This window comes from Oculina patagonica, chromosome 12 (assembly GCF_052425735.1).
Source record: "Oculina patagonica isolate OP01 chromosome 12, crgOcupat, whole genome shotgun sequence".
NCBI classification, from domain to species: Eukaryota; Metazoa; Cnidaria; class Anthozoa; order Scleractinia; family Oculinidae; genus Oculina; species Oculina patagonica.
The window spans coordinates 4,289,036-4,314,292 of NC_135769.1; the positions used below are offsets into that span (position 1 = coordinate 4,289,036).

General features: G+C 38.9%; 1 protein-coding gene across 2 annotated transcripts in view; it reads left to right on the plus strand.

Moving 5' to 3' along the window:
- Window positions 1-1,077: 1,077 nt before the first annotated feature.
- The window catches only part of LOC144631703 (uncharacterized), a 26,519-nt gene continuing 2,339 nt past the window's right edge, over window positions 1,078-25,257 (plus strand). The window contains exons 1-33 of one of the 2 annotated variants that reach the window (XM_078490210.1): window positions 1,078-1,286; window positions 1,468-2,217; window positions 2,348-2,543; window positions 3,589-3,656; window positions 4,009-4,082; window positions 4,208-4,290; window positions 4,775-4,863; window positions 5,110-5,240; window positions 5,781-5,913; window positions 7,000-7,121; window positions 7,367-7,487; window positions 8,767-8,904; window positions 10,331-10,441; window positions 10,668-10,837; window positions 11,687-11,846; window positions 12,293-12,334; window positions 12,427-12,486; window positions 12,835-12,960; window positions 13,075-13,217; window positions 13,651-13,726; window positions 14,262-14,381; window positions 14,932-14,988; window positions 15,447-15,569; window positions 16,640-16,706; window positions 17,561-17,633; window positions 18,071-18,186; window positions 18,410-18,633; window positions 19,767-19,965; window positions 20,823-21,004; window positions 22,059-22,309; window positions 22,467-22,509; window positions 23,717-23,930; window positions 24,618-24,731. In XM_078490210.1, the coding sequence (XP_078346336.1) occupies window positions 2,444-2,543; window positions 3,589-3,656; window positions 4,009-4,082; window positions 4,208-4,290; window positions 4,775-4,863; window positions 5,110-5,240; window positions 5,781-5,913; window positions 7,000-7,121; window positions 7,367-7,487; window positions 8,767-8,904; window positions 10,331-10,441; window positions 10,668-10,837; window positions 11,687-11,846; window positions 12,293-12,334; window positions 12,427-12,486; window positions 12,835-12,960; window positions 13,075-13,217; window positions 13,651-13,726; window positions 14,262-14,381; window positions 14,932-14,988; window positions 15,447-15,569; window positions 16,640-16,706; window positions 17,561-17,633; window positions 18,071-18,186; window positions 18,410-18,633; window positions 19,767-19,965; window positions 20,823-21,004; window positions 22,059-22,309; window positions 22,467-22,509; window positions 23,717-23,930; window positions 24,618-24,731 (3,730 nt within the window). In that variant the 5' untranslated portion in view covers window positions 1,078-1,286; window positions 1,468-2,217; window positions 2,348-2,443. The remainder of the gene's footprint in view (window positions 1,287-1,467; window positions 2,218-2,347; window positions 2,544-3,588; window positions 3,657-4,008; window positions 4,083-4,207; window positions 4,291-4,774; window positions 4,864-5,109; window positions 5,241-5,780; window positions 5,914-6,999; window positions 7,122-7,366; window positions 7,488-8,766; window positions 8,905-10,330; window positions 10,442-10,667; window positions 10,838-11,686; window positions 11,847-12,292; window positions 12,335-12,426; window positions 12,487-12,834; window positions 12,961-13,074; window positions 13,218-13,650; window positions 13,727-14,261; window positions 14,382-14,931; window positions 14,989-15,446; window positions 15,570-16,639; window positions 16,707-17,560; window positions 17,634-18,070; window positions 18,187-18,409; window positions 18,634-19,766; window positions 19,966-20,822; window positions 21,005-22,058; window positions 22,310-22,466; window positions 22,510-23,716; window positions 23,931-24,617; window positions 24,732-25,257) is intronic. The other variant, XM_078490211.1, reaches the window with a different exon arrangement.

Sequence of the window (25,257 nt, forward strand, 5' to 3'; positions counted from 1 at the left end):
CTTGCATGGGAAAATCAAAACCAAGTATCAACTAATCAGAGACACGTCTTAGTCTGAAATGTCAGCTGTCCTCTCATCCCAACCCCCCTCGGGACGAGAGGATGACTGATATTTCAGACTAATACACTACTACATTTATGTCATCAGTATTAGAACCATGCTATGAGTTGTCCCTCATTTTTTTTAATGCCCAGGGTTAGTCTAGTGGAAAAACAGTGTGAAAATCACCTCACACTGGGAAATATAACATTTACCTGCAAGATTTTCCCCACCTTGGCCCTGTATACATGTCTCCTCGTGCAAGGTGATTTTTGCATGCTTGCCCACTCGAGTAGCCCTGGGACTACTCTAACATGGGCTAGTAGAGAATTCATAAGCTTGAATCTTAATTGAGTACAAAAAGAGGGATGTATGTTTACTTGGGCTAACAGGATAATTATTGGTTTTAATAAAAAAAATATTTAAGAGCAGGAGACCATTACCTGGAACATGCAACTTCTGTATATTATTTCTGCTACCGCATTTTCTCAAGTTAATTTTTTTTAGCTCAGCCCTTCTCGTAAAAATTATTGCTTCCAATGTATTCAGCTACTACTTTGCGAGGAAATACTGAAATCATTGCTTGAAATGCTGTCAGAACACTCCAAAAAAGTTTCCTCGCATGTATCCGCTATGTTTACTTTCCTGATGGACGAGGTACTGTAGTTATGTATCAACCGTCTATTACGAAATCGCTTGTGGTTGGCTATCAAAAACCAATTTGCAGGAAAATAATTATTATCTTAAAATAACTCTACTTGTGAAAACGCTGTTTCACAGACGCAGTATGTAAATTGAACACTCTGGGTAATGGGCTCCTGGTAAGAGGAATGTTATGTAATTGTAAATTGATAAATGATCATGTTAGAGCGGTTTTCACTTGAGTGTCGAAAGTAATTTGCATTTGCTTTGGTTTTGCGTTCACTATGCTTAGTGATTGGTTTAAAAATTTCGCGCAAATTTCTCGGCCAATCAGGAGTAAAACCAAAACCAATTGTTGTGGGGTGACTCGCTCGCGCACGTTTTCCCGCGCTTCATGCCAACTTCATGTATTTGCTTCGAGTTTTGGTTGGTTCACTGGATTGTCTGTGTCCTTTGTGATTGGCCAGAGTAATTACTTTGGTTTTGGTTTTACGACGAGTATTGTGGTTGGCCACTCAATTGAAAACTGCTCTATATTATAATAAACTAATTTAGTGCCAGATAAGTACATCAGTTTTGCAAGCTGAAGAATTAAAGACAGTGATGTTTACATGTATAAGGTTAAACAGATCATTTTCTTCCTGTAAGTGGAGAAAAGTTGTTGACTCATGTAGCATTTGTTAAATTGTCCACTTACAAGATATGTGTGCCCGCAATTGCCTATAGAAGGTGTCCATTGAAAGTTTGGGCTGTAGTCTGAAATAGGGTGGCAAGGTTGTGATGGAGGGGTAGGGGCCTGTGGGTTGAAATCAGTTTGATGAACCAATCTTTGAAAGTAAAAAAAAGTGTAAAATAGGGTTATAAATTTTGCTTTCTTAGACCAGAATAAGGTTAGCACTTCAATTTTAGCCAAAAATTTGGAATGGGCCAAAGATAAACCTGCAAAGAAAACTTTCTAGATTTAGGCCCTGTTGGGGGCAGAATTCTGGTCACGTCAGCATCGGCGGCCGCAATATTGTTTTGCCCTTTATAATTTGCCAGTTTTCCTAACCAGTCCCCTCTAAACTATGGGTCTGAGGAGCGCGCAGTTATTAAAATAATTTTGAGAGAAAAACAGACTGCAAGCAATAATTTATTTTTTCCCAGGGCGGACTTTTTGCATCAGAGATAAAATTATTGGATTAATCTGCGTGCGAAAACTAGGTAGAGAGCGAAAGCCAAAAACAAAAAACAAAACAAAAAAATTGCAAGGGGGTTCAAGAATCCCTCGGTACTTACTGTACGGCAATGCAGTTGTCAACGGAAGAGAGAAGCCTGGGACAAAAACTTTGGACTCGTCACCTCGGCGATTCGCTGTTGCTGTAAACTATGTTCAAATTTCACACCTAAATAGAAGTTGCTGAAAGTCAAGATGATAAGATTTATCTAGTGTAAAGACTAAGGATCCTGCTCTATCGCAGTCAGAATAATCTGCAGGAAAGATGCACTGAAAATCGAGCGTGACACGGTAAAAAGGGATCACGCTGGGTTGTTAGAGTAAGTGATCAGTGATTTGCCGCCATTGTTTTCTGTTGTTTTCAATGCTCTGTACTGTAAATATTTTAAAGATAGCGCACTTGACCTCACAATAGCTCTGTTAACAGTGACACATTTTCACTTTATACAGGCACACTATTGCGATGAGATGCGCTTGCAGGTTTGAACGAGTTTGTATCAATTGATCAGGCGCGGGAGTTCGGTTGATAAGATCTTCCAAAAACCAATGAAAGATAAAGTTGTTCATGAGAGCTCACAAAGCGACGAAAATAATGAGGTATTAAACCGATCCTGCACGTCAGCTATTGCTCCGTTCAATATTCCTGGTAAGTTAGTAAAGATATTCAACAAATTAAATTAAAATAATATAAACTACTAAGTACTGCTATTATTCAAGCAGCGTAATAAATATAAGCTCGACTCTGATTTGTCTAGAAAGTTTGTAAACAAAATAACTTGTCTGCTAGAGTTACCCAGCGACTTACTGGGTAAAGTGGGGCCTATTTTTATATATTAATTAAAGTGAGATTACATGCATTGCGTGCTCAGTTACAACTTTCCGAAATTGTTGTAATTTGATCGCTGTAAATTGACAACTAATTACTTGCAGGTCAAATTACATTGATGTGTGCTTATTGGGCTCTTCTGATGGAATACATTACTGGGTTTTCGACTAATTGCGGTTTTCAGTGATACGTGCAAACTCTGAAATTCAATCCTCAACCAACGGTTTACACTTTTTGCTGCCGTCAATCATCTCGGATCTGGAAGCAGAAGTTCACTTTAACTGGGTCAAAAGGTCATGCCTGTCAGTTGTGTTTGGTAGATTTTGATCCCGGCATTTTGTTTGTTTCTGTTCGTTGGCTGTGGCCTTAATGAATTATGACTGATCCATGGCAGTGAAAAACACAAACTTAAGGTGGATTTTGAATTTCAGAGTTTGCATATCACTGAAAACCACAATAAAAGGCCATCACAGAGACTGCAATAATTAATACTTTTGAGTATTATGGTGTGCCAGTAGTAGGCAGTACTGCTGATATGCCAAAGCCCCCTTGATTTCCACCGTTTAAAAGGAGTTTTGGGAGGGTTCCCACAGGATTAAGAAAATCTTGACCCACAGGGGAGGGAGGAATCAAGATCTCTGGGCTAATCTGAAAGCCTGGCACAAAGGCGATCGAATCTGAGTGGCTATCGAAAACTTGTTTGTTTCACCACAATCTCTGGCGCAAATGAACAATCAAATCAGAGCCAGGATTTTCTGGTTTCGGTTTTTGATAAGCCCAGAGCCGTTGAGTTTCCCGACCACTGGTCTAGGGGAATGTAGGCTCTGGGAAGGAGATTGACTGTGAATTGCATACCTTTCCTCAGACTTAAAGCAATTTGACAAGGAGTCTCGAACAACACAGCTTGTTTTCAGCTACCAGGGAGGGAAAAAGGTTAGTTATGAATTCAAAATGATTGTCAAAAATTAATAGACAGTACATGCACTATTGGAGTAAATACTCAAGAAACAGTATCTTAAGTTACCGTGGTTGTTCTTTCAAGAATTTCCCCGTGTTCAAGAATTAACTATTAGTATTAAAGTCTGCACAGTTTTCATAACTTACAATAAATTAATTAGAAATTGTCATGGCAACAAGTTGACCCAACTACTTTCTAAATGGATGGCTCAACATTGAATTAAAAAGCTGCAATCATAATTTGTTACCCCTGTAAAACTTAATATGAGATTTGAATTTGTACTATACAATTGATAATAATATTAATTAATTAAATTATATATTTCAGGTACCAAAGCTTAGAGAGCCAAGAAATTTGTATGCATTTTCTAAAGATAAAGGGCAGCAGTCTTCACCAAGATGGTAAAGAAAATTAGCTGCAGTTACAATATACACAACACCTGTACCTGACATTAAATCAGACTGCACTGTTCTTTGACACAGCCTTTAGGTTATAGTTTAATCTCTCTGGTTCTTAATTTTCACAGGCCATCTCAGATGAAGATTTTACCAACTCGACCCAAACATATACAGTACATACCAAGAAATCCAGAACCATTTGTTAAGCCAGGTATGCAATTAATTGTTTGTTTGACAACTTATTGTTTAATGAAGGATGGCCACCTCAGATTGTCTAGGGGCTTCCACGTTTAGCAGCCAAATTCTTGAGGGTGGAGAGAAGAACTCAGAAATATATTCTGAGTTCACAGATGGGATTTGAACCCATGACCTTTGGTGCACTAGTCAGACGCTCTAACCACTGAGCTACTGAGAACTCTAGTGGTGAGCAGTGGTCATTTTTGTGGGCTACGTGACTCAACGACTGCATTGCACAATCACATTATGTCAAATCCTAGATTGCTGTATTTTGGAAAAATTGGGTGCCATCAGCTTGAGTAGTAATTGTCTTAAGTTCATACAGCTTTAGTAACATCAAAGCTGTATTGCTTTTTTATGTAAAAAGAAACTGAAAGGGCAAATAAAGAGGTGTTGTTGTTGTAAGGTGCTTAAATTGAAGTACAATAAATTTTAATATTTTCTTTCTCAAATCACAGAGAAAACACCTGATGATTTAAGTCTGACAAAGGTACCTTGTGAGGAAGGAAAAGTTGTATTTAACAATGAACCTGGTCCTGAGAAATATGTGAGTAACAACACTAAATCTACCTTCAGGTACATGTTAGTCACTACTTTAATAAAAGTGCTTTCTGTAATCTATAAATTTAATGTGCTGTCCCCCCCCCCAAAAAAAAAAAAAAAAAACCCCCCCCCCCCCGGGGGGGAAGATTGAATGAACCTTACTCCCAGCCTTGTATCATTCCTCCAATCCCTAAAAGAAGAGTATCTTGGAGTGATATACAATTTTTAGCAATTAATTATTTTCTTTTAGTTTCTCAGGTCACGAGTTGGGGGCAGTCAAATTTCCAACAAACCTTTTTACAAGCTTGCATCTCCTGATGACCGTACTCTGCTGTTTGAGGCTCGATTTGAATGTGGAAATCTCTTGAGAGCCATAAAAGTGTAAGTTATAATAAAAACAATTATCTTTATCTATATTAAATAATTATAATTATATATAATTTGCTTTAGAAGGATTATGTAGTGGTTCAATTTTATCCTTGTTGTAATTTGGTATTTCCCTTTGTTTTATATACATTATCATATAAGTAATAACCATACACCAGATTAAAGGAAAGTACCAAATTGTGCCAAATTGAACCACAATATATTAACAGTAAAAAAAAAAAAAAATTATGCAGATATATTTACCTTATTGTTACTAATTTTCGCGGGAACTTAATTTCGCGAAAATGGAACGGGCATATTTCGCAGGACTTAATTTTCGCAAAATGGCCAAAAATACGTAATTAACATAAAAAATACAATAGAAAATGTTTGAGATAAATTTTCGCGGGTCTTTAATAATTTTTGCGATTTTTTGAAAATCACGAAAATTAAGTCCCGCGAAAATTAGTTACAATAACGTATTAGTTTATTTTAATTTTAAGAGTACCATTGTTATATTCAGTGGAAGATGGTTGTGATTTGATTTGGTTTTAGTACCGACACTGAATACCAGTTATGGCTGAGAAATGACCTGTACACAAACAAACACACACAGTGGTATTACTTCAGAGTTCAGAACACAAGACCAGCTGTCAAGTACAAGTTTACCATCATGAATCTCCTCAAAGTAAGAGATTGTTCAAAGTACATTGTATTGCCAGCTTTAGCTTTCCCTTCATTTAGCTTTAATTAGCATGATTGCCTTCTATGAAGCACATACATGTAATTATATCACATTTTATTTAATATATCTTCTGCTTACCTGACTCAGGTTGTTTTGAAATAATATGAAAATAAATAGCAGATGTTAAGTATTATGAAGAAAAGTTAAAAAAAAAAAAAACATCCTCTTCACTTCTGGACTGAAATGGGGTTTGCAATTCAGGGGCCCGCAAATTTGACCTTTTTTTCATCTAAGATGGGGTAGGAGTTGGCTAGACCCCAGCAAAGCAATCCACCCAAACTCTGCCGGCCCCCTTAGCTTGAAGGCCTTCCACAGATGTACAATCATGTAACTGTAGCCCTTTGTGTGCACTGTGGGTCGATGATGCTGGCCAATAACTATTGGCTGTTGTAAAGTTTAGTTTGTGGCTTCTTGAATGCTATCTAGACTGAGACATATTTTTTTTCTAATAGTCCATTTTACAGTTGCCTTCCAAGTAACCTGGCCTTTGAATGGTAGCGAGGCTGTAGGTGACCTTGCATTGATACAAACCTCCCTGCTTTATCATGTAAATGCAAACTAGTTAGCATCAAAACAACATGATTTACACAACAAAAGCAATGAGGTCTGTATCAAAACAAGGTCACCTCCAGCCTCACTTCCATTCAAAGGCCAGGTCACTGAGGAGACAACTGTAAAATGGTCTATTGCCCCATGTATATTTTTTGTTGCAACACTCCCAAATTAATTTCATCAAGGCTGATCTATCTTAGGCAGGGTGGCTGCTGCTAGTAGACCAACAATAACAACAACAACAACAACAATACTTTATTTAGCCACTAAAATACTTTATTACACCTACAGGTGTATTCGTATTCTTGGTATTGGACTGGAACTAGCTTGGAATGGAGGCTGATGTGGGGGAATATCATTCATTAAAAAGAGCATCATGTCATTTACATTTGAAAAGATTACCTGCATTAGCCTCCATTGCGAGTATTAATTTGGGTGGAGTACGCTACTGATTTCTTTTTAATTTCTCCACACCAGTCTGGCAGCTTGTATAATGAAGGTATGAGACCTTTGTTGTACTCTGAACTGGATGCAGCAACAAAGAAGATTGGTTGGATCAGAAGTGGAGAGAACATCAAGTACTACAAGAATGCTATCAAGTAATGCAGTAACTGAATAAAAATGATCTTTTTTAACCTCTTTTTAAAAAATGGCCTTTGATGAGCCTATGAGCCTAAATGGCCCAAGAGCTTGGCACTTAAATCTGGTTTTTGTTGCATGATACAACATGTAGCTTTGCTACTCCACCAGTTTGAGCAAAACTCTTCTGCTATAATGATAGATTGCAAATTGTGTTTTTGTGGCTTTCTTGCAAATTGTCAAGACATGTTACTTTTTATTTTAGACGTGAAGATACAACAAAAGACAAGTACCATTATTCCTTAACCTGGACATGTGATTTTCCAAATGCAGACGACACATATTACTTTGCTCATTGCTACCCATACACCTACACTGATTTGCAGGTAAGGGCCTGTTTACATGATTCCGGAATGACTTTCATTCCGGAACGAAACTCGTTCCGGAATGAATTTCGTTCTGCATTCACATGACAGCGTCGACCGGTTCAACCAAAGGCATTTTCACGTGCGCGGTTTTCGCGCGAGATCAAAACAAGGTGGCGCATGTTTCGCGCGAGATCAAAACAACATGGCGCATGTTTCGCGCAAACATGTTTTTGTGCCCATTAATGGCCGTATCTGCGATTTTAACGAGTAATTTGACCATAGAGCTGCTCCTTTGGGCTAAACAGTAAATGCTATTACGTTTTCTCGCTTTGAATTCAAACTGTGGAGTCCGTATGCGGTTTCATGAGTTGCGATTTCATCTCGGAACGAAATTCGTTCTGTGTTTACATGATACCAGAATGAAATGTCATTCCAGAACGAAACTTTCATTCCGGAATGAAAACCGGAACGAACTCATTCCGGAATGACTTGACTTTCGTCTCGGTATCATGTAAACAGATACAGAGAAATGTATGGGGATGGAATGAACTCGTTCCGGAATGAAAGTCATTCCGGAATCATGTAAACAGGCCCTAAGTCAAGCTCTGAATTCGAAATAAATATTCCTTTGTCCCACATTCATGTACTACTTACAGCTATAGTAGATCTGCCCATGCCTTGCAATAATGAGGCCTTCCAAGGGGGGTTTCTGATGTCGCTTTGTTGCTTGATTGAACTCACTTGTCTCCTATTTGGTGAAGGAAACGTCGCTGTCGCAAATATACCCTCTTTCAGTGCTGTCGATGCTCTGGAACAAGATTGTCGCTACATTTTTAGCTATAATTTTTGGAGCAATGTCCCCTGTCACCAAGACCCCTTGGAAGGCCTTAGTAACAATAATAAAGTTTGCCTCATGGTGAAGTCCCTTGAAATAAATAAAGTTATACTTAGAAATTGACCACTCCCTGAGTGGCACTTTTCAGGGCCAATGTGAACAAGCACTAAACCAAGTATTTGAAATGAACATAACATGGTTAAAAATCCCAACTGGCAGGAAGCAGACCAGTTGGCTATTTTCTTACAAACATAGCCGAATAATTGAACTTAGGACAACACCAGCTAGTAGCCAGAATTTGACTTGAACCCGCGACCTCTGGATTTCAAGTCCAACTCTCTAAACACTCAGCCATGCTGCCATGCTCCTTTGAGATACTTGAAATATAGATCCAGACATTTGGACTGTTTACTGTGTAGTTTTCAACTTAATGTATTGTTGTACATTGTTTTAATTTTCAAGGAATATTTGCAAAACTTGAGGAATGATCCAGTACGATCCAGAATTTGTAAACAGAGAGTGTTATGCCGCACGCTTGCAGGGAATTTTGTTTATGTGCTGACAGTGACCAACCCATCAAGAAGGCCAGCTGATGCTGAGGTAAACATTCATGCTATCAAATCTGTTTGGATTCATTTTCCAGTCTTTTAATCATTGCTCTGAAAATGGGGAGAATATTGATGTCAAGTGCTGTGTACTTCGAAGAGCAAGAAAGGTTTCAAACTGAATATCTCAACTAGCCACTGTCCTGGGGCTAAATATTGTTAGCAAACACTGAACTTAGTAGCAAATGTTAATGTTAAAAAATCCCAACCAGCAGGAGGTAGACCAGTTTCGAATCAGGGCCCAGTTGTAAATAATAAAGATGGTTAATTTCAAGCTCGGTGATAAATAGTGAAGAAATTATTCAACATGACACGAGCATGGGACAAACAAGAAATCTGAGTCCCCGACGGGAATCGAACCCATGACCTCCCAGATACCGGTTGGGCGCTCTAACCAACTGAGCTACGAGAGACTCGTTGTGAGCTTAGGCCATTTACTAGGTTGATATGTGACACGCGTCCTGCATACTGCTAGAATCAGCAATGTCGAAATCATCAAATGTGTAGTAATAATAAAGATGGTAAATTTCAAGCTCGGTGATAAATAGTGAAGAAATTATTCAACATGACACGAGTGTGGGACAAAGAGTCCCCGACGGCAGGGCCCAATTGTTCAAAGGATAAATAATCTGCTGGATAAATCACTATCCAGCAGATAAGTGTTGGCAAAACAAACTGTTCTATCCATGGACAACGATTTATCCCGTGGATAACGTTATCCATCCTTTAAACAACCAGGGCCAGTTGGCTTTTTTTCAAATAAGGCCGAGGCGTCGAATTTGGGGGCACCCAGAACAAATCCAGTTAGTGATCAAATTGGTAAGCTAAACGCAGTTTTCACTGAATGAGTGTCGTAAAAGCAAAACCAAAGTAACCACAAATTAAAGGACTAAAGCAATCCTGTGATCCAGGAAAAACACGAAGGAACTACAAATAGAGCAGTTTTCACTTGAGTGTCGTAAAAACAAAACCAAAGTAACCACAAATTAAAGGACTAAAGCAATCCTGTGATCCAGGAAAAACACGAAGGAACTACAAATAGAGCAGTTTTCACTTGAGTGTCGTAAAAACAAAACCAAAGTAACCACAAATTAAAGGACTAAAGCAATCCTGTGATCTTGGGCAGGAAAAACACGAAGGAGCTACAAATAGCTGACGTGAAGCGTGGGAGACATACGCAAAACAAGTCACGATTTGATTTGGTTTAACTTATGATTGGTTGAGAAAATGGTGCAAGTTTTTTTGAAGCAATCACTAAGCGTAGAAAACGCAAAAACAAAGTAATTGCGAATTACTTTAAACACTCGGACGGATGAAAACCGTGCTAGTCCAGGATTCAACTGCAGTGTACTAACCAACTGATCAGCCACAGTGTCTCCCTAAGGAATAGAAAATTCATAGTGAATTCTCATTATTTGCAGGCCAAACAAGGAGTGGTATTGACAGCAAGAGTTCACCCAGGAGAGACAAACTCAAGTTGGATGATGAAAGGACTTTTGGATTATCTAACAAGCAATGCTCCCGATGCAAAGGTTGAAATTAGCCCTTTTAGAACGTAGACGTAGGAGTGATCTCAAAATCAATCATTAATGAGTTATGGGGAAAATGTTTTCATATTCTTTTGGAAAAAGAAAATTTGCCAGAATTTGAAAGTTTCAATGAGCCCGTGCCACAGGCAAGGATTGGTTTTTTCAATAGAATGGGGTCGAATATGAATGTTTGAGAAGTAAAACAACGTAAGTTCTCTTTTGTTCACAGCTTCTGCGAGACACGTTTATTTTCAAGATTGTTCCCATGTTAAACCCAGACGGAGTTATTGTTGGAAACTATCGGTGTTCACTGGCGGGTAGAGATCTGAACAGGAATTACAAGACAGTCCTGAAAGATTCATTCCCTCCCATCTGGCATGTCAGAAATATGGTTCGAAAGTGAGTGATAAACATAGTCAGTTAGGATAATAAATCATTTATCGGACAGTTTAGTGTGAAGTTCATGTATCTTGGGAATTTAAAATTTTTTGGCAATCGCCAAAACGGAGCGTAACTCCTTCAGTTGTCCAGCCACATAAATGCACCCTAAAAATGTTTAATGTGGTCATGTTTTCAATTTCCCAGCATTTCTCTGTTAGACCGATACAATATTTCCTGTTTTTTTTTGGAAAATATATTGTTAGAAACAGTAGTTGTTGTTGTTGGTCTTGTTGCGCGCTAGATCTGTGAGATACAAACATATGCATGAAACCTGAAACGCAAAATTTGATGGTAGTTATTTTACCCAAATGTTCACGTTTGCACCCTTTTCGAAAAAGAAACGTTGCTGAAAAAAAAAAAAACGCCACTATGAACTGGTCTATCACATGATCAAACGAGATCAAGGGCCGACAAGAGTTGAACAGAGGTCATTCAGTTGACCTCCAATATTAGGGAGTTGCAACCAGGATGGCAACGCCGAGGACAACGTATTCGCGAGTCTTGAGATCTGTTCAGTTTGTATATTTTTGTTCATGCGATGACTACCCTCAAATGAATATGCAAAGGCAGCTTTCAGTTCTAAATAGAAATGTTGATAATTTGCTGTCGTGATTTACAATCTCTCATACGCTCCTATTGAGTCTCGCTTGTTCTCAATTTAAACCTTCTAAAATTTTTTGATACTCGACGAGAATGTTTCGCTCGTCTGACAGAAAGGCGATGCCAACTCTAGTGTACTCTAGGCTCGTTTAACTCTCTTCTACCCTCGTTCTTGTATGATCCACAAAACGTTTCTTTTTATTCCAGATTATTGGAGGAACGAGACATCACTCTATACTGCGATCTCCACGGACATAGCCGCAAGCAGAATGTGTTTATATATGGCTGCGAAAATCGGTTTGACCCCCTGAAAAGGCTGAGGGAAAGAGTGTTTCCCGTGATGGTATCTAAAAACGCTCCGAGCAAGGTAATGCTTACTGTGTATTTACGTGTAAGAAAAAGAGGGTTTAAGATGTAAGTGCTTTCAGGGTTCGGTATTCCGTGGAATTACCACTGAGCGACTTTATGTTTTAATATACCTGAACGCTCTTTTACTGTGATAACAAAGAATAATCGAACTTCATCCAAAATCATGTTTCATTAAAGGTGGATTTCCACTGACGCGTATTTTTAACGTGTGTTTACGTGAGTGAAAAAATGTAGAGACAATGTATGAACGACTTGCGTACACCAACCATAAGAAAAGTAACTGTGCGATACCTGTTTTTATCATGCCAGCCGCTTTTGGGCGGGAAAACAATGTGTCGGAAGCTGTGACGTACGCGGGAAAACTGCTGTTTTCTATTTCTTATATAATGAACTTATAATTTAATCATAATGTTGTGATTAATAAAGTTATTTTTTCTTTCATAGTTTTCATTTAAAGGCTGCAAGTTCAAGGTGCAAAAAAACAAGGTTTGCAAATTATAGCAGTAGATCAATTCATGTCAATTTTTTTCTAATCTTTGACCACTGTCTGACCACACATACTTTTTGGGCACATGCAGGAAGGTACAGGTCGGATTGTCATGTGGAATATGGGAATTATGAACAGTTTTACTATGGAGGTAAGATATTTAAGTAAATAGCACCGTTGTCATTCAGTAAAGGTACCAAATGATTTTTTTAAACTGTATTGCTTTGTGGCCAAAACTTCTTAGACAGTCAGCGAGCGAAATGAAAGGGACACTTAAAAAACAACAACAACTATAACCTGATTGAAGAAATCGTGCGGTGATTTTCACTATAAAATTTAATCTTGTTTTATTGGTATCTAGTGGCTCATCGGTTAGTTTTGCTTTCTAACAGTTTCCTGTCATTTACTAAGAACTATTCAATGAAATAGAAGTCGTTTTGTTGGGTTTTCTGTGATCTAGGCATGTTTTCAAGCTTCCCTCCTCTTTTTCTTTCACCAGGCAACATTTTGCGGCTCGTCCCTGGGTAAACGCGCAGGGTATCATTTTAACACTGCAGACTTTGAGTCCATGGGATATCACTTATGTGATACGCTGCTGGATTACTGCGATCCTGATGACTCTAAGGTAATAACTTAATCATGTGTTCCTTTGATTTAACATTTTATTTCAAGAAACATGTGCGTCTTCACGTCTTAACCAAGAACTAACCGAACCCGGAATTTTGTTTCTTTTTTACAGTATGTAGCCATCTTAAGAGAGCTGGAGTTAAAAATGAAGGCGGAGATCCTAGAGAAAATGAAACGTAAAGGCACCGCAGCGCCCAACCTGACCGAGTCTGACATAGATCTTGACATCAATTACACCTCTGACATCGAATCAAGGTAAATAATGATGTAACTACTATCAACCTTTTGACTTCATTAGCGCTGCTTTTTCCGGTGACTTTTCAAGATTATTTAATTTGGTTACTTTTCTGACCTCGCTGATTGCTTCACAGAGGTCGTGCAACGTGTCCCGCGACGACCAATCAGAGTGTAGATGTTTTCTTCTCGGCCAATCAGGTTGAAAAATGCGAGCCAATCGTGATTAAGCCCACGTGACTTTTCCCGCGCTTTACAACGCCGGCTGCACTACTCTGTTTTGAGTTGTGGACACTCTTGCCGCGCTGTTTTGATTGGCTGAAAGACTTTCTCTGTGATTAGGTTCTGGAGAGACACCGCCGGGCTCCAATTTTTGCTCTTCGGTTTTCTAGAGTAATCATATTAAGAAAGGACATTGTCTAATTGAGTTCATTCTCTGCTGTCCCGTCTTTAGTACTGGTGGTTCAGACAGCTCTGCGTCCGATGGCCTGCCTATGCATCTTATTTATGCTCCTGAAGGACTAAAGATGGTGAGACGTGATCAAAAGTTTGTTTTGTTAGAGCTGCCCCTTAAAGGGACTGTGTTGAGATTTTAGCTAAATTTAGGCATGGGAAATGACCATCAAATTCGTTGAAATGTAAAAAATAACCTCTTAAAACAGTGAAGGAACAATTCAATTACACACCAAATACAAAAGAAGGTACGGATGGCCAAAAGCGAAGATTGAAACGGATTGCGATATGGGTTTTTGAAATATGTTGGGTGAAAGTTTGTTGTTTGCTTGTAACTTTAAATTATAACGCCCAAAAGACACAATTGGTTGCAATGAAGCTGTGGTTTTGTCATTTAGATCCATAGATTACGTAATCTCTTTGCAAACATTTTTGGGTTTTGTGTGTTTATAAAGTTTCATAGCAAGTATTTGGCAAAATGTAGTGAAATAAACTTAACTCAGCCGTGACACAGTCCCTTTATTAGAGCTTTTACAGAGTTTTTTTTAAAAACAAGTTGAAATGATCTCTACACTGATACGTCTTTGTGTCATATGTTATGAAATAAAATAGTTTTCTGGCCAGGAATCGAGAAAGAAAAAGCTCAAGACAAGAAAAGAACGCAACAAGCGGCGCGCGAAAGCCATGAAAGTCAAGGATGTTTTGCTGGCTGATGTGGCGACTCGATCTGTGGTAAGGGACGCTACATTGTATTAGAACATTTGTGTGTGGCTTTTTACAATTCTATTAAACAGTCCTAGTTGAAACAAACTATTATCTTGCGTGTCTATCACACGTTTCAAAAATCACTTCGCTCGCAAGGGCGCAAAACTATTTTTAACTCCCTTGGATTTTAAACTCCAGAACAACATAAATATGGGAAGGGGGCTGGTCAAATAAGCTGCTAGTACTTTAAATAGTCGAGTTAGTCGAAAAATTAGGTAATTATCCAAGACTGTAGCTTCTTAGGTGCTAGGATGTCGAGCAATTTCCTTGGAAGTGGCTGGACTTGTTGCATAAAGTATTGTACCGCATATACCACTAGCCATTCACACTGATGAAGAGGTTTCCCCGAAACGTCGGTTTTTATACAGCATTTAAAGCACTCCAAGAACACAATTAAACACTTATTGATAATTATTTTGAGAGCTACACTGCAAAACTCGTTTTTTTTTTTACCATGCGACATACTACGGTTTGACTTTTACGTAAATAAGTGGTCTGCTATATAAACCCATTGTAGCAACACCAAGATCCGCCGGGTGAAGTGAAGTTAATATATCAGAAACATCATCCAAAGGTGGGTATTAAGTTGAATTTCTTATGTTCCAAACCAGAGCAGCTGGGAAATACGCAAGTGGAATTAGTCAACTTAAAAGGTAAAATGCCCACGAGCCTAGTGGCCAAGAGCTTTGACTTCGGTTTCTGTAGCATGAAATGGCAAGCTATAGACTGAATATGGGGTGTTTTTTGTGTTTTTTTTGGGGCAAAAAAAGGAGTATTGCTACTCCTTCCTGGAGGCGATGCTTGTCCATTGCAGGTTAATCTCGATGGGCTCCGCCAGTGTTTAATCAGGTTTTTAACCATCGAGACTGTCAGATTCTAAACAAGTCCGACGATCTAACCATTAGACCACTACTTCTCTACGTGCAAAACTATTACTAAATGAACAAATCGTATCTTTTAACTTCCAAACTGGTGCTTAAAATACACCGTTGAAAATACATTAATCTAACGTTGTGTGGAATTTCTGTCCAGCGGTCTGCTCAGCCCAGTCCAGCGCGGATGAAGATGGACAATCCTCAGCCTCGGAAGCATGATCATAGTAGATCTTGTACACCAGTCTCCGGCTCGTACAGAATGGACAGTACTGGATGCAGGGTTAGTGGCCTAGTAACTAAACACCACTGTGTATCATAATAACTAAATGCAAGCATAGAGTCTGGTTGGAAACAAATACAGATTTGGTCTGCGGGGAATATTGGCAATGTAAATGTCGGTCCGTAGTTAATGTTCCTAGTCCGCCATTCAGAAAGGTTAACCATGCGAAGGTCTTTAAAGCATTTGCATGCGTTAAAGCAAAGCCGGTAGCACTGTGTTCCTTAGGCAAATCCCCTGCGGAGACGGAGGCGGACTGGGAGGGGGCTGGGGGGGGGGGGGGGGGGGGGAGAGAGGTTAGTGAAGGAGGATGGCTTATGGTTGGGCTTATCTTTGGTAGGGAATTTTCATCTAAGAAAGTTTTAATAGGTGTGTCAAAGAAATGCATGGCATTCAAAGGAGCTACGTCACGAAGAACGCTTCTTAACAACACTGTCAAGTTTTTTTCAAGTTTGTTGTTGGTAATCAAGAGAGTAATCCGTCTTAATCTTCATCAGTCGAAACCATCATTGGTTATTTTTGCATTTTTATTACTCCTTTGATGTTTGTTTATGTTAGAAAATTATAACTTCGAAGTATACTTCAATTTGGAAGTAATCAGAAAAATGGCTTAAAATATCGTGACAATGCTTCTTTGTGTTGTCTTTTTATTGCCCTTTTTTTCTCGGCACATTAGCATACTTTGCTAGAGGCCGACAGCCCCATCAAACCGAGGTTAAATAAATGTTTTATTATTCATTATTATTATTATTAATTGAGTTCTAAACATAAAGGTATGAAGCACAAATAAAACTCTACAGTAGTCAAACAAACATCAAAGGCCTCTGAACGCACTTAAACGATAAAAAAGCAAAACATGCTCAGTATATAATAGGGAGCTTAGTATCTTCATGATGGGGTTAATTTCAGAGGGCTTTTCGCGTCTAAATTTAGGAGCGAAGGGGGTTTATTTACGGGCTTGGGAGCGCAATCCAGAACTTTGTTCTGTAGACTGGCGGTCTACCAACTGAGACATCCTGTCGAAGACCGTCAAACGTTGGCTGCGTTTATTAAACAGTGTCGTTTCTTTGCAGCATGATTACCTTGAAGCCGTGACCAACGCCTACATGATGAGCGGAGTGCTGGTAACAGAGTCTAAAGGTATGTTTTTTGGCTCTCATTTCATGCTTGTGTAAATATCTCTCTTGCAGAATTTTATCTTGATTGCTTTGGACCTATACCGTGTTGTGTCTGCATACATAACATATACTACATACTTTATCTTTTCACGTAGGTCAGTAGTGGCAACTAAAAGGCTGATGTGGACCTTCCTAAAAACAGGCTAAAGCCAAACTACATTAAGTGCAATTAACATTAAATTATGTATTAATGATATGTACAAAATTATTAATTAAGCCTAACTATTAAAAAGTCTTTCTTACTTCTTGTTCTCTTTCAATAGAGGTTCCGCATTTACCATATTATAGGAAATTAACGCGTCATGATTACGCGAATTTCAAACTTTCGCGTTAATTTAAGTCGCGTTAATTTTTGTTAACGTTATTTCCGCGCCGTTAATTAAGTGGAGCGTTAATTTCCATGACGTTAATTTCCATTATTTTGGCTCCAATATTTCGTTACAGTCCAGATGTTCTTGACTCCAAGGAAAAAGCATAATTTTATCTGCCACTATCAGATACTGTGAAGAACGCTCAAAGTAGGAAAAGTACCACGAACATTGTTTTCGTTTAAGATAACACGCCACAAGTGTTGAAATAAACTTGTTCCTGTTGTGTACGTCGCGTTAATTTCCTCATGAAATGTTACCCCCCTTTCGCGTTATTTCCTATTGGGAAGTATTTTTCCTTCGATTCGCGTTAATTTAAGTCGCGTTTTTCAAATACCTTAATTAACACAAGCGTTAATTTCCTATAATAAGGTATATGTAGAAAATTAATAATTAAACCTAACTATTAAAAAAAATGTCTTTCCGTCATCTTGTTTTCTCTCAACAGAGGTTCCGCATTTTCGTTACACTGATGGTACAACCTATTTGAAGGAAGCTCCCTCTCCTGAAAGGACTGGCAAGTACGACTAATGATCTGTGGAGCTCACAGCAAAGCGAAAACAGACCCTTTTATTATTGAACCTAGACTAGAGTGGCAGATCTGCTCAGTGTTATAAATTTGAATTCAAAACAGCGCAATTCTTAACACGTGATCTGAAAAGTTGTCACGTGGTTAGCGTTGTCAGCGATGTTGTAACTTTTAACGGTCCCTCCATGGCGATTTTAAACATCGTTGTCCAAGAATTTGTGTGAACAAAAGCTTTCAGTTGGCTTTCCTGATAAATAGATAGTGTCCACGTGATAAAAGTTTTTAATTCACGTGATCTAGATTAATGCAGCGCCAGACGAAAGTTAGGGAATGCATTTTACCACTCTAGTGATTTTCATGGTATGAAATGATAAAGGCATTATAAACACATCCTGTAACTGAATGCTTGTTTTTTTTTTTTCTTGATAGTTTAAGTCGTTGGTCCGTCGCCAGTCCTCCTCCGCAATCCCAAGGCTTTGAAATAAGCGAGGAAGAGGGACACTTCGCGGTGTCTTACTTGGCCAAGCAGTTGGAAAAAACCGCTGGTACCTAAAGTGCTGTTAGAAATTAAATGTCTTTTCTTACAAAAGTAATTTTGTGTCTGTGTTTTCGTTTGCGTGAACGAATAGTGGGTTTAAGACTGTAATGCACAAAACGGATGAGGGTTTGAAAATACAGAAAAAATCTCTTATGTACAGTTGGCAACCGATAATTCAGCTGAAAACGATTTCGTGCTTTTTCATTAATATAGCAGTATTTATTTTGTAGAATGCACGTCTCCGGCTCCCCGAAGTCGAAACGAAAAGCGGATCAGCTCAGCTCTCGAATTGGCGCGAAAAATCACCATGTACAACAACCGCTACAAGACGGCCGGGATGATAGCACAGGAGCCTGAGGTCCAGCCAGCGCCTTTACTCAAACCCAGGACTCCCGTTCAACCATATCCGTACTTTCCTTGGCAGCCTAAAGGGGACTGTTTGTCCAGTACTAAGGTATAAGGGAGACTTTTTATTGTAACACTCCAAGATTTAATTATAGCACGAATACTTACACTATTTAGGAGGCTTTTTTCTGCTTTTAGTTAAAACGATGGAATACAATGAAGTGACGAACTCAGTTTGCCGTTGACTGTAATAACTTTTTCGCAAAAATTAAATAAATCCATCAGTATCCATCGACGCTAGAACATACAACTTTATAATTTGCATTTGATAACGGCGACAGAATAACGCCGAAACGTCATGTTCTAGCGTTGATTTTTTTCTTTTAAAATCCATCAGTAATAATAAAAAATTCTCGCGTTCATAACAATAGCGATACTGCTCACTTTTAAGAAGATACGACAGGCGACAAACGCGAAAATCTTTGCAGTTCACAGAAAGAAAACGTGATACTTTATACGACTCGCTATTTTCTGGTGATTATTTTTTTTCTCTTTAATCGTGTGAGAGTTTTTTACTTGAACAAATGGCAGTGAAATATTCCCTTGCTCATTGTTGGAATATCGGCTAAAGAACGAACTATTCCTCGTACAGCTGTGATATCAACTGTCACCACGTGTCGTTTTCAACGTCACGTTGTAGGAGCTAGTGATTTCGCAGATTTTTGGTCTAAACTGTTCTGAAATTAGTGGTAGGCAACTAAACCCATGAAAAACATTTTCTTTGAACATCTAAAGGAAGATATAACCTTAATTTGCGATAGAAATCAAGCTACGGCTATAAATATCGATTTGATGACGCGCGGAAACAACTTGAAAACATTAGCCTAACTTTTTCAAGTTGCAATCCGTTTCCATCTGAGCCATCCGCAGCCAAAGATGCTCGTTAACAGTTTCAGTGCTCTGATTTAGCAATTTTTTAATAAAAATGGACTATGATTTTCAAGTTTCCTACAACACAAATATAAATTCAGTTTGGCTGTTCAAAAATGTGGTAAAATCTGTGACATAGTCCCTTTAAACTTCATCTTTGAACCAATTAGATCTTTCTAAATCTACTTTTGGAATCTTTGTGATGCGAAGTATTTAAAGTTTAGAGAGAAGTTACAAAACTTAACTTCTAAAGGAAGATTCCTCAAAAAGAAGAACTGCTTAACTTGTATGCTGTTGTTTTGCATTCTCTAGGCGCGTTTGTATGAGCCGAAACCTGTAAAGGAACAAGAATTGAGAAAGTCTTTTTCCCAGATGTCATTGGAAGAAAGGAAAACGAAGAAAGCTAGTCAAAAGAATTCCACACGTAAGAAAGTGATGTCTGCTGTGTCAACGGAAGGTATAAGCTGGCAACGGACAGAGGACGAAACACGCAATTTGAAGAAACGAGAAAGTATGTATTCCTTAAAGTGTATATGACACAGTTTTTTTTATTTGCCTGATCGGATGTACGTGGAATGCTGATGGGAAAATCGAAAAAAGAACTTCAAAATCTCTTTTTTTTCACCGCGTTTTCGCGCTCTAAAATAGTGAAATATCACTTCCGGTTGGGTCCAAAACCGCGCACATTGGGGAGCTGGGTCTATTCTGCTTTTGACGTCATGGCCGATCTAGACCCAGCTCCCCAGCTCCTCCTCAGGGTTGCCATAGGTCAGGAAATTCTTGAAGGTCAGAGAAAAGTTAGGGAATTTTTTTTTTGAGCAAGGGAAAATTGTCATTTTCAAGCAAAGTCAGGGAAGATTAGAACGGCTATAACACCTCTGATTTAATACCATTGAAAACTGGAAGAAACGTTTCAGGGTACTGTGATCTCAACGATGTTTTTTCTTTTGGAATCAGCGACTGGAGGCTACTGTATCTGACATTTTGGATTTATTTGGTCAGGACAGTTTGATTTTTATCAGGAAAAAGTCATAAAATTTTAAAAAACAGATGTGTGTAGCAACCACATATTATACATATTAGACGGCTCTTTCTCTCTTCTCTCTCTGGGTTTCTGTCGACTGATAGTTATCTCAGAGCTTCGCCCCTCTTAAACTACCATTCGATAAAAACCAGCTCGTAGTCTAATTGTTAAACAGTCAAAGACCGCATAGCTAACAAAATGCGCCGACTCACAATAGTCTACGACGATTTTTTAGCTCATACTTTGTGTTCATGAAGATCCCCTTGTCATTATAACATAATTTCAATTTAGCCTGTCACCTCAAAAAATTTAATTTATCTCACGCGCAGTACATTTCACTTTAGTTCAACAGCTGAAACCCACAATGACTTCAACTACTCATTCCCAGTCTCCACGTCTACCCGTGACTACACAGCTCAGTGCACCTGACACGCACGTGCACCCCACGCCACTAGCTGGACCCAGGCCCATGAAGAAATACACCGGCAATGGACAGGTGTCGTTAAACAGAAATCCTACTGGTTTGGTGAGTAATTTGCTTATTCCTTTCCGTATGCAGCATGTTTCTGAGCTTCTCCCCGCAAATGGTTTTTATGTACACTTGCTGTAGAAATCAAGGCTCGTCGAAGTTCGGACTTTAGAGAACTTAAAAACACCCCGATGTCCGGGTACGGATAAGGAAAGGAGATTACGCTTCCCATACCATGTTTACTTTATCTGCGGCGCCGTTTAACCTAGACTTGATTCAAGTCGCTCGTTAGATTCGCAGGAGACCATTCCTCGATTCAGTGTGCTTCGTGCATTACACACAAACAAATAAATTCCACGCGGTCAGCTCGCGCGCGATTTCAAAGCGATCTTACTCAAGTAACTCTACCGACACGAAACGAGCGGCTTGGGGCAAGTCAACGGATATCCTAGCCGTTTTTTTCAGGGGTACAAGTACGCCTACCGGTAATTTATCCGTACACGTATTCCGATAACGGGATCTCTTAAGGTCTCTATTATTAAGTTATGGAAATGCGTCAGTGACAGTTTGTATTTAAAAGACTGCTACTTCCTCCTTGAGCGGGGAACCACACCTTTGCCTGGTGACACAATAGTTTTTTCTACTGTTATTTGGCTAGTGAGGAGAAGCAGAGTTGCACTTATTATATAAACATCAGTGAAATACCAGGAAATCTTTCGCGCGAAAAAATCATGATCTTCACATGTGAAAATAACATGTTATTTTCACATGTGAAGATATCGATTTCGAAACATTTTCTGACAATGTTTCAATGCTGAATGGGCCAAAGTTAATCGATATTAAGTCGAAACATCTTCGGATATCTTCGAAAATTTTCGGAAAAGTTCGGAACAAGTGTTCGATTTGAACACTTAAAGATAAATTTCATATCTCCGCGCAACCATGTAATATCCTCTATTTCTTATCAGCTGTAAGTGATCATTTAACGATTTCAAGAGGAAAGATGACAATGATGAACAGCGTTCAGGGTTTCAGTCAACAACTCACAAAATATTATATGGTCAGTGCTGATACGAAATTAAAGCTAACATTATCTTTTTATTTCTTTCAGACCCCAAGCGCAATAGACAGATTCAACCCACCCGTGTCAAAGCCCAGTTCTACATCGGTCGACTCAACTCGTTTCACAAGCAGCAATCCTTCTCTAGTAAGCGGTCGCCATTCGCCGGTTTACGTGGCTGTACCAGCTGACAGACCCCCCGTAAAACTCAAGCCCAGGACACGCGTTACTGCGCAGGACACAATCGATATATCCACCATAAATGAACTGAGAAGCAAACTGTTAAATGTCGACGATTCAGGGTACTAAGCAGATTTTACCTTAGAGTACTCCGTGGCCTTTTGTTTTTGGTTGTCACGCAACGCCTTTCCCCTGCTGGTAGTGAGGAGCGTTGCGTGACGTTATATGCTTGTTATGTTTAGTGGTTTTATCATCGCTTTTTGTTTGTCTTTTTTGCAGAACTTTGGTCACATATGCTTTACAGAACCAGGACAATGACGAGGTAAGAATTATTACTAGCTGATGTTGTAGTGACACTAGGTAGTTTTGAAGCGTGTGATGTGGCTATCGTGCAATATGACACGCGTGGGTTGTGACACGCGTGCGATGTGACACGCGTTCGACATGACACGCGTGCGATGTGACATGCGTGCGTTATGAAACGCGTGCGATATTACACGCCTGTGGTATGACACGCGTGCGATATGTATAGGTAATCGCATGATTTCGAGTGCAATTTGGGATAAATCAGCACGAGTAAATTTTTCAAAGGCTAACCAAATTGCACAAGACCGTAGGGCGAGTGCAATTTGTAGTCTTTGAAAAATTTACTCGTGCTGATTTATCCCAAATTGTACGAGAAAAATCATGTGATTACTTGTTAATAATACACATACAAAAATTTCACTTGAAGTGGATGACAAACAAACCGTGTTTATACGTAGCCGGCTTACCTTTCCGATTCGTTCAAACATAACGGAGTTGTTGGGCTTTGTAAAATCCAGATACCGCTAGGGAATTTTAAAGCTCTCTGTCATGCATTATCGGGTGCTTTTATCCTTATTCAGTTGTATTGGTTTGGGCGGTGAAATGTCCAACTTCAATTCACGCTTGTAATCTTTCTTCTTTACGAGCCGTCGCGTAAGAAAATCCACGATTGGAAGCTTTCAGTAGTTTCGTAAAGCCTCTCTTGTGCTGTACAAACGTCCAATTCTTAGTACTTTGGTTTATATACTTATACCTTTCGTTAAATCGGTCAAACCTTTCATGAATTGTTATGTTTTTGCTCGATGTTTGCTCTCTCAAACACTCCGACGACGGCCGCCATTTTGTTTTGGCGCGCTTTTCGACTTTCCTGTCAATCAATTTAATTTCAACTTTCTGCACTCAATTTCAACTTTTTGCACTTAATTTCAACTTTCTGCACTGTTTGGGATTAATTGACGTGCTCTCAGCCAATGAGCATGCAGAAATTTTTGTATGTATATTATTAGACACAAGTAGGATACGGCACAGCTGCGATATCAACAAAAATGCAGTTACATTTTTATATCGGGGTTTAAATCTCTCCGAGCTTCTTGTTTAATGATAAATTAATCTGTCTCGTGCTTGATGATTTTCTTAAATTCTTATCACCTTGAGAATGTACTGATGCTATAGAAAGAACATACGTAGTGATCACTTTGAACGCTTCTGTTTTTCTACTCTAGCGGCCTGCTCCAAGCAGCAGTGAAAGCGAGAAAGATGTCGCACCTTTTACCACTGGACATGCTCCATCTAACAGTCTGCGAAGGAAGAGAAACGAAGCTAACGGCGTTACTATGGGAACTGGTTTGATCCCCTGGGAAGATGAAAGTATTCAACATGTTGGCTTTGTGACTGGAAAACACGGCAGGAAGTCCCAGTCTCCTAATGTATCCCCCGGTAGGTTGATAACGATGCTTTAACCAGAGAGAACTGGTGTGTAAAATGTAAAAATCCAACCTGGAGTTCAAAATAAGGCACAACAGTAAATCTCGTTGAACACGCTTTGTCGCGAAAAATTGCCAAGTTTTTCAAGTTTTTCGTTCGTAGTCCGTTTTAATCTTCCTCCGTCCGGCTGCCCCTTTTCAGGTAATAATAATAATAATAATAATAAAAGCTTTATTTAACCTGGAAAGAAATCTATCAGCATTTATAAAAAAAATGCTGGTCTTAACAAAATCTAAGATTAAAATTACAATACATATAATTTACCTAAAATTTACTTTTAAAATATATCAACATGCATTGGTATAACAAAATTAGACTGAGCATTTATAATTCTTAACGTCAATTTCTTTCAGATGTTTAAAGAGTTGTAGTTTAAAAGAAGATAGTTTAGTTTGTTTTCTTAGTTCTGTAGGTAGCGAGTTCCAGTCACTTGCCCCAGCATGTTTGAATGTTCTTCTTCCCGATAAGGTTTTGGCTTCGGGTAGGTCGATAATGCCACTGTTCCGTAATGCTCTGCTGTGGAGTTCGCTTATACTTGTAAAATAACCTTCTAATTGTCTAATTTTGCCAAACCTTTTTTGGCGTGTAACTGTCAGTGATAACACAGACCGTTTTTCCTAACGTACATTTTCGTTTTAGGAATAGTCCAAATTGGAAAGGGACTCGGAGAGGAAGCACCATTTTCTGGTGATTCAAAGAGGTCCACTGCGCTTAACAAAGCACCTCTAAGTCCTCCCAAGAATCAGGAACCGGGTAGGTCCTTTTTTGTTGTTGTTTTTCATCCATATTGCAAGGTAACAGTTAAAAGGGCTATATCACGCAATTTCGGCACTGACCAACTTGTCATAGAATTAACTGAAATATCACAATAACGGCTTAAAACTGTAGAAGAACTCAAAAGAAACACAGAAAGGCCAAAAAGGGGCATGGATGGGCAAAATTAAAGAAGATTAAAACGGATTGCGTTCGGGTAAACTCGAAAAACGTCGGCCCGACTTTTTCAAGTTTATCTCAATTTGTATGAAAGTGTCATTTTCAATGCTCGAAAATCATCCTTCTTTGTTATGTAGCCGTGATTTTGCCAATAAAAGACTTTTTTTGCCAATTTGAAGTTAAGAGCTCTTAATTAACGATAATAAATAAAATTACCTAAAATACCGTGACCTAGCCCCTTTAACAAGTCAGCTATAAGATAAATGTGATATGCTTCAGCTCAGTTGCGCGCAACATTGCGGAAAGTAGCAGACTGTTGGGCTGTCCTTTTAAATTCGTCTCGTTA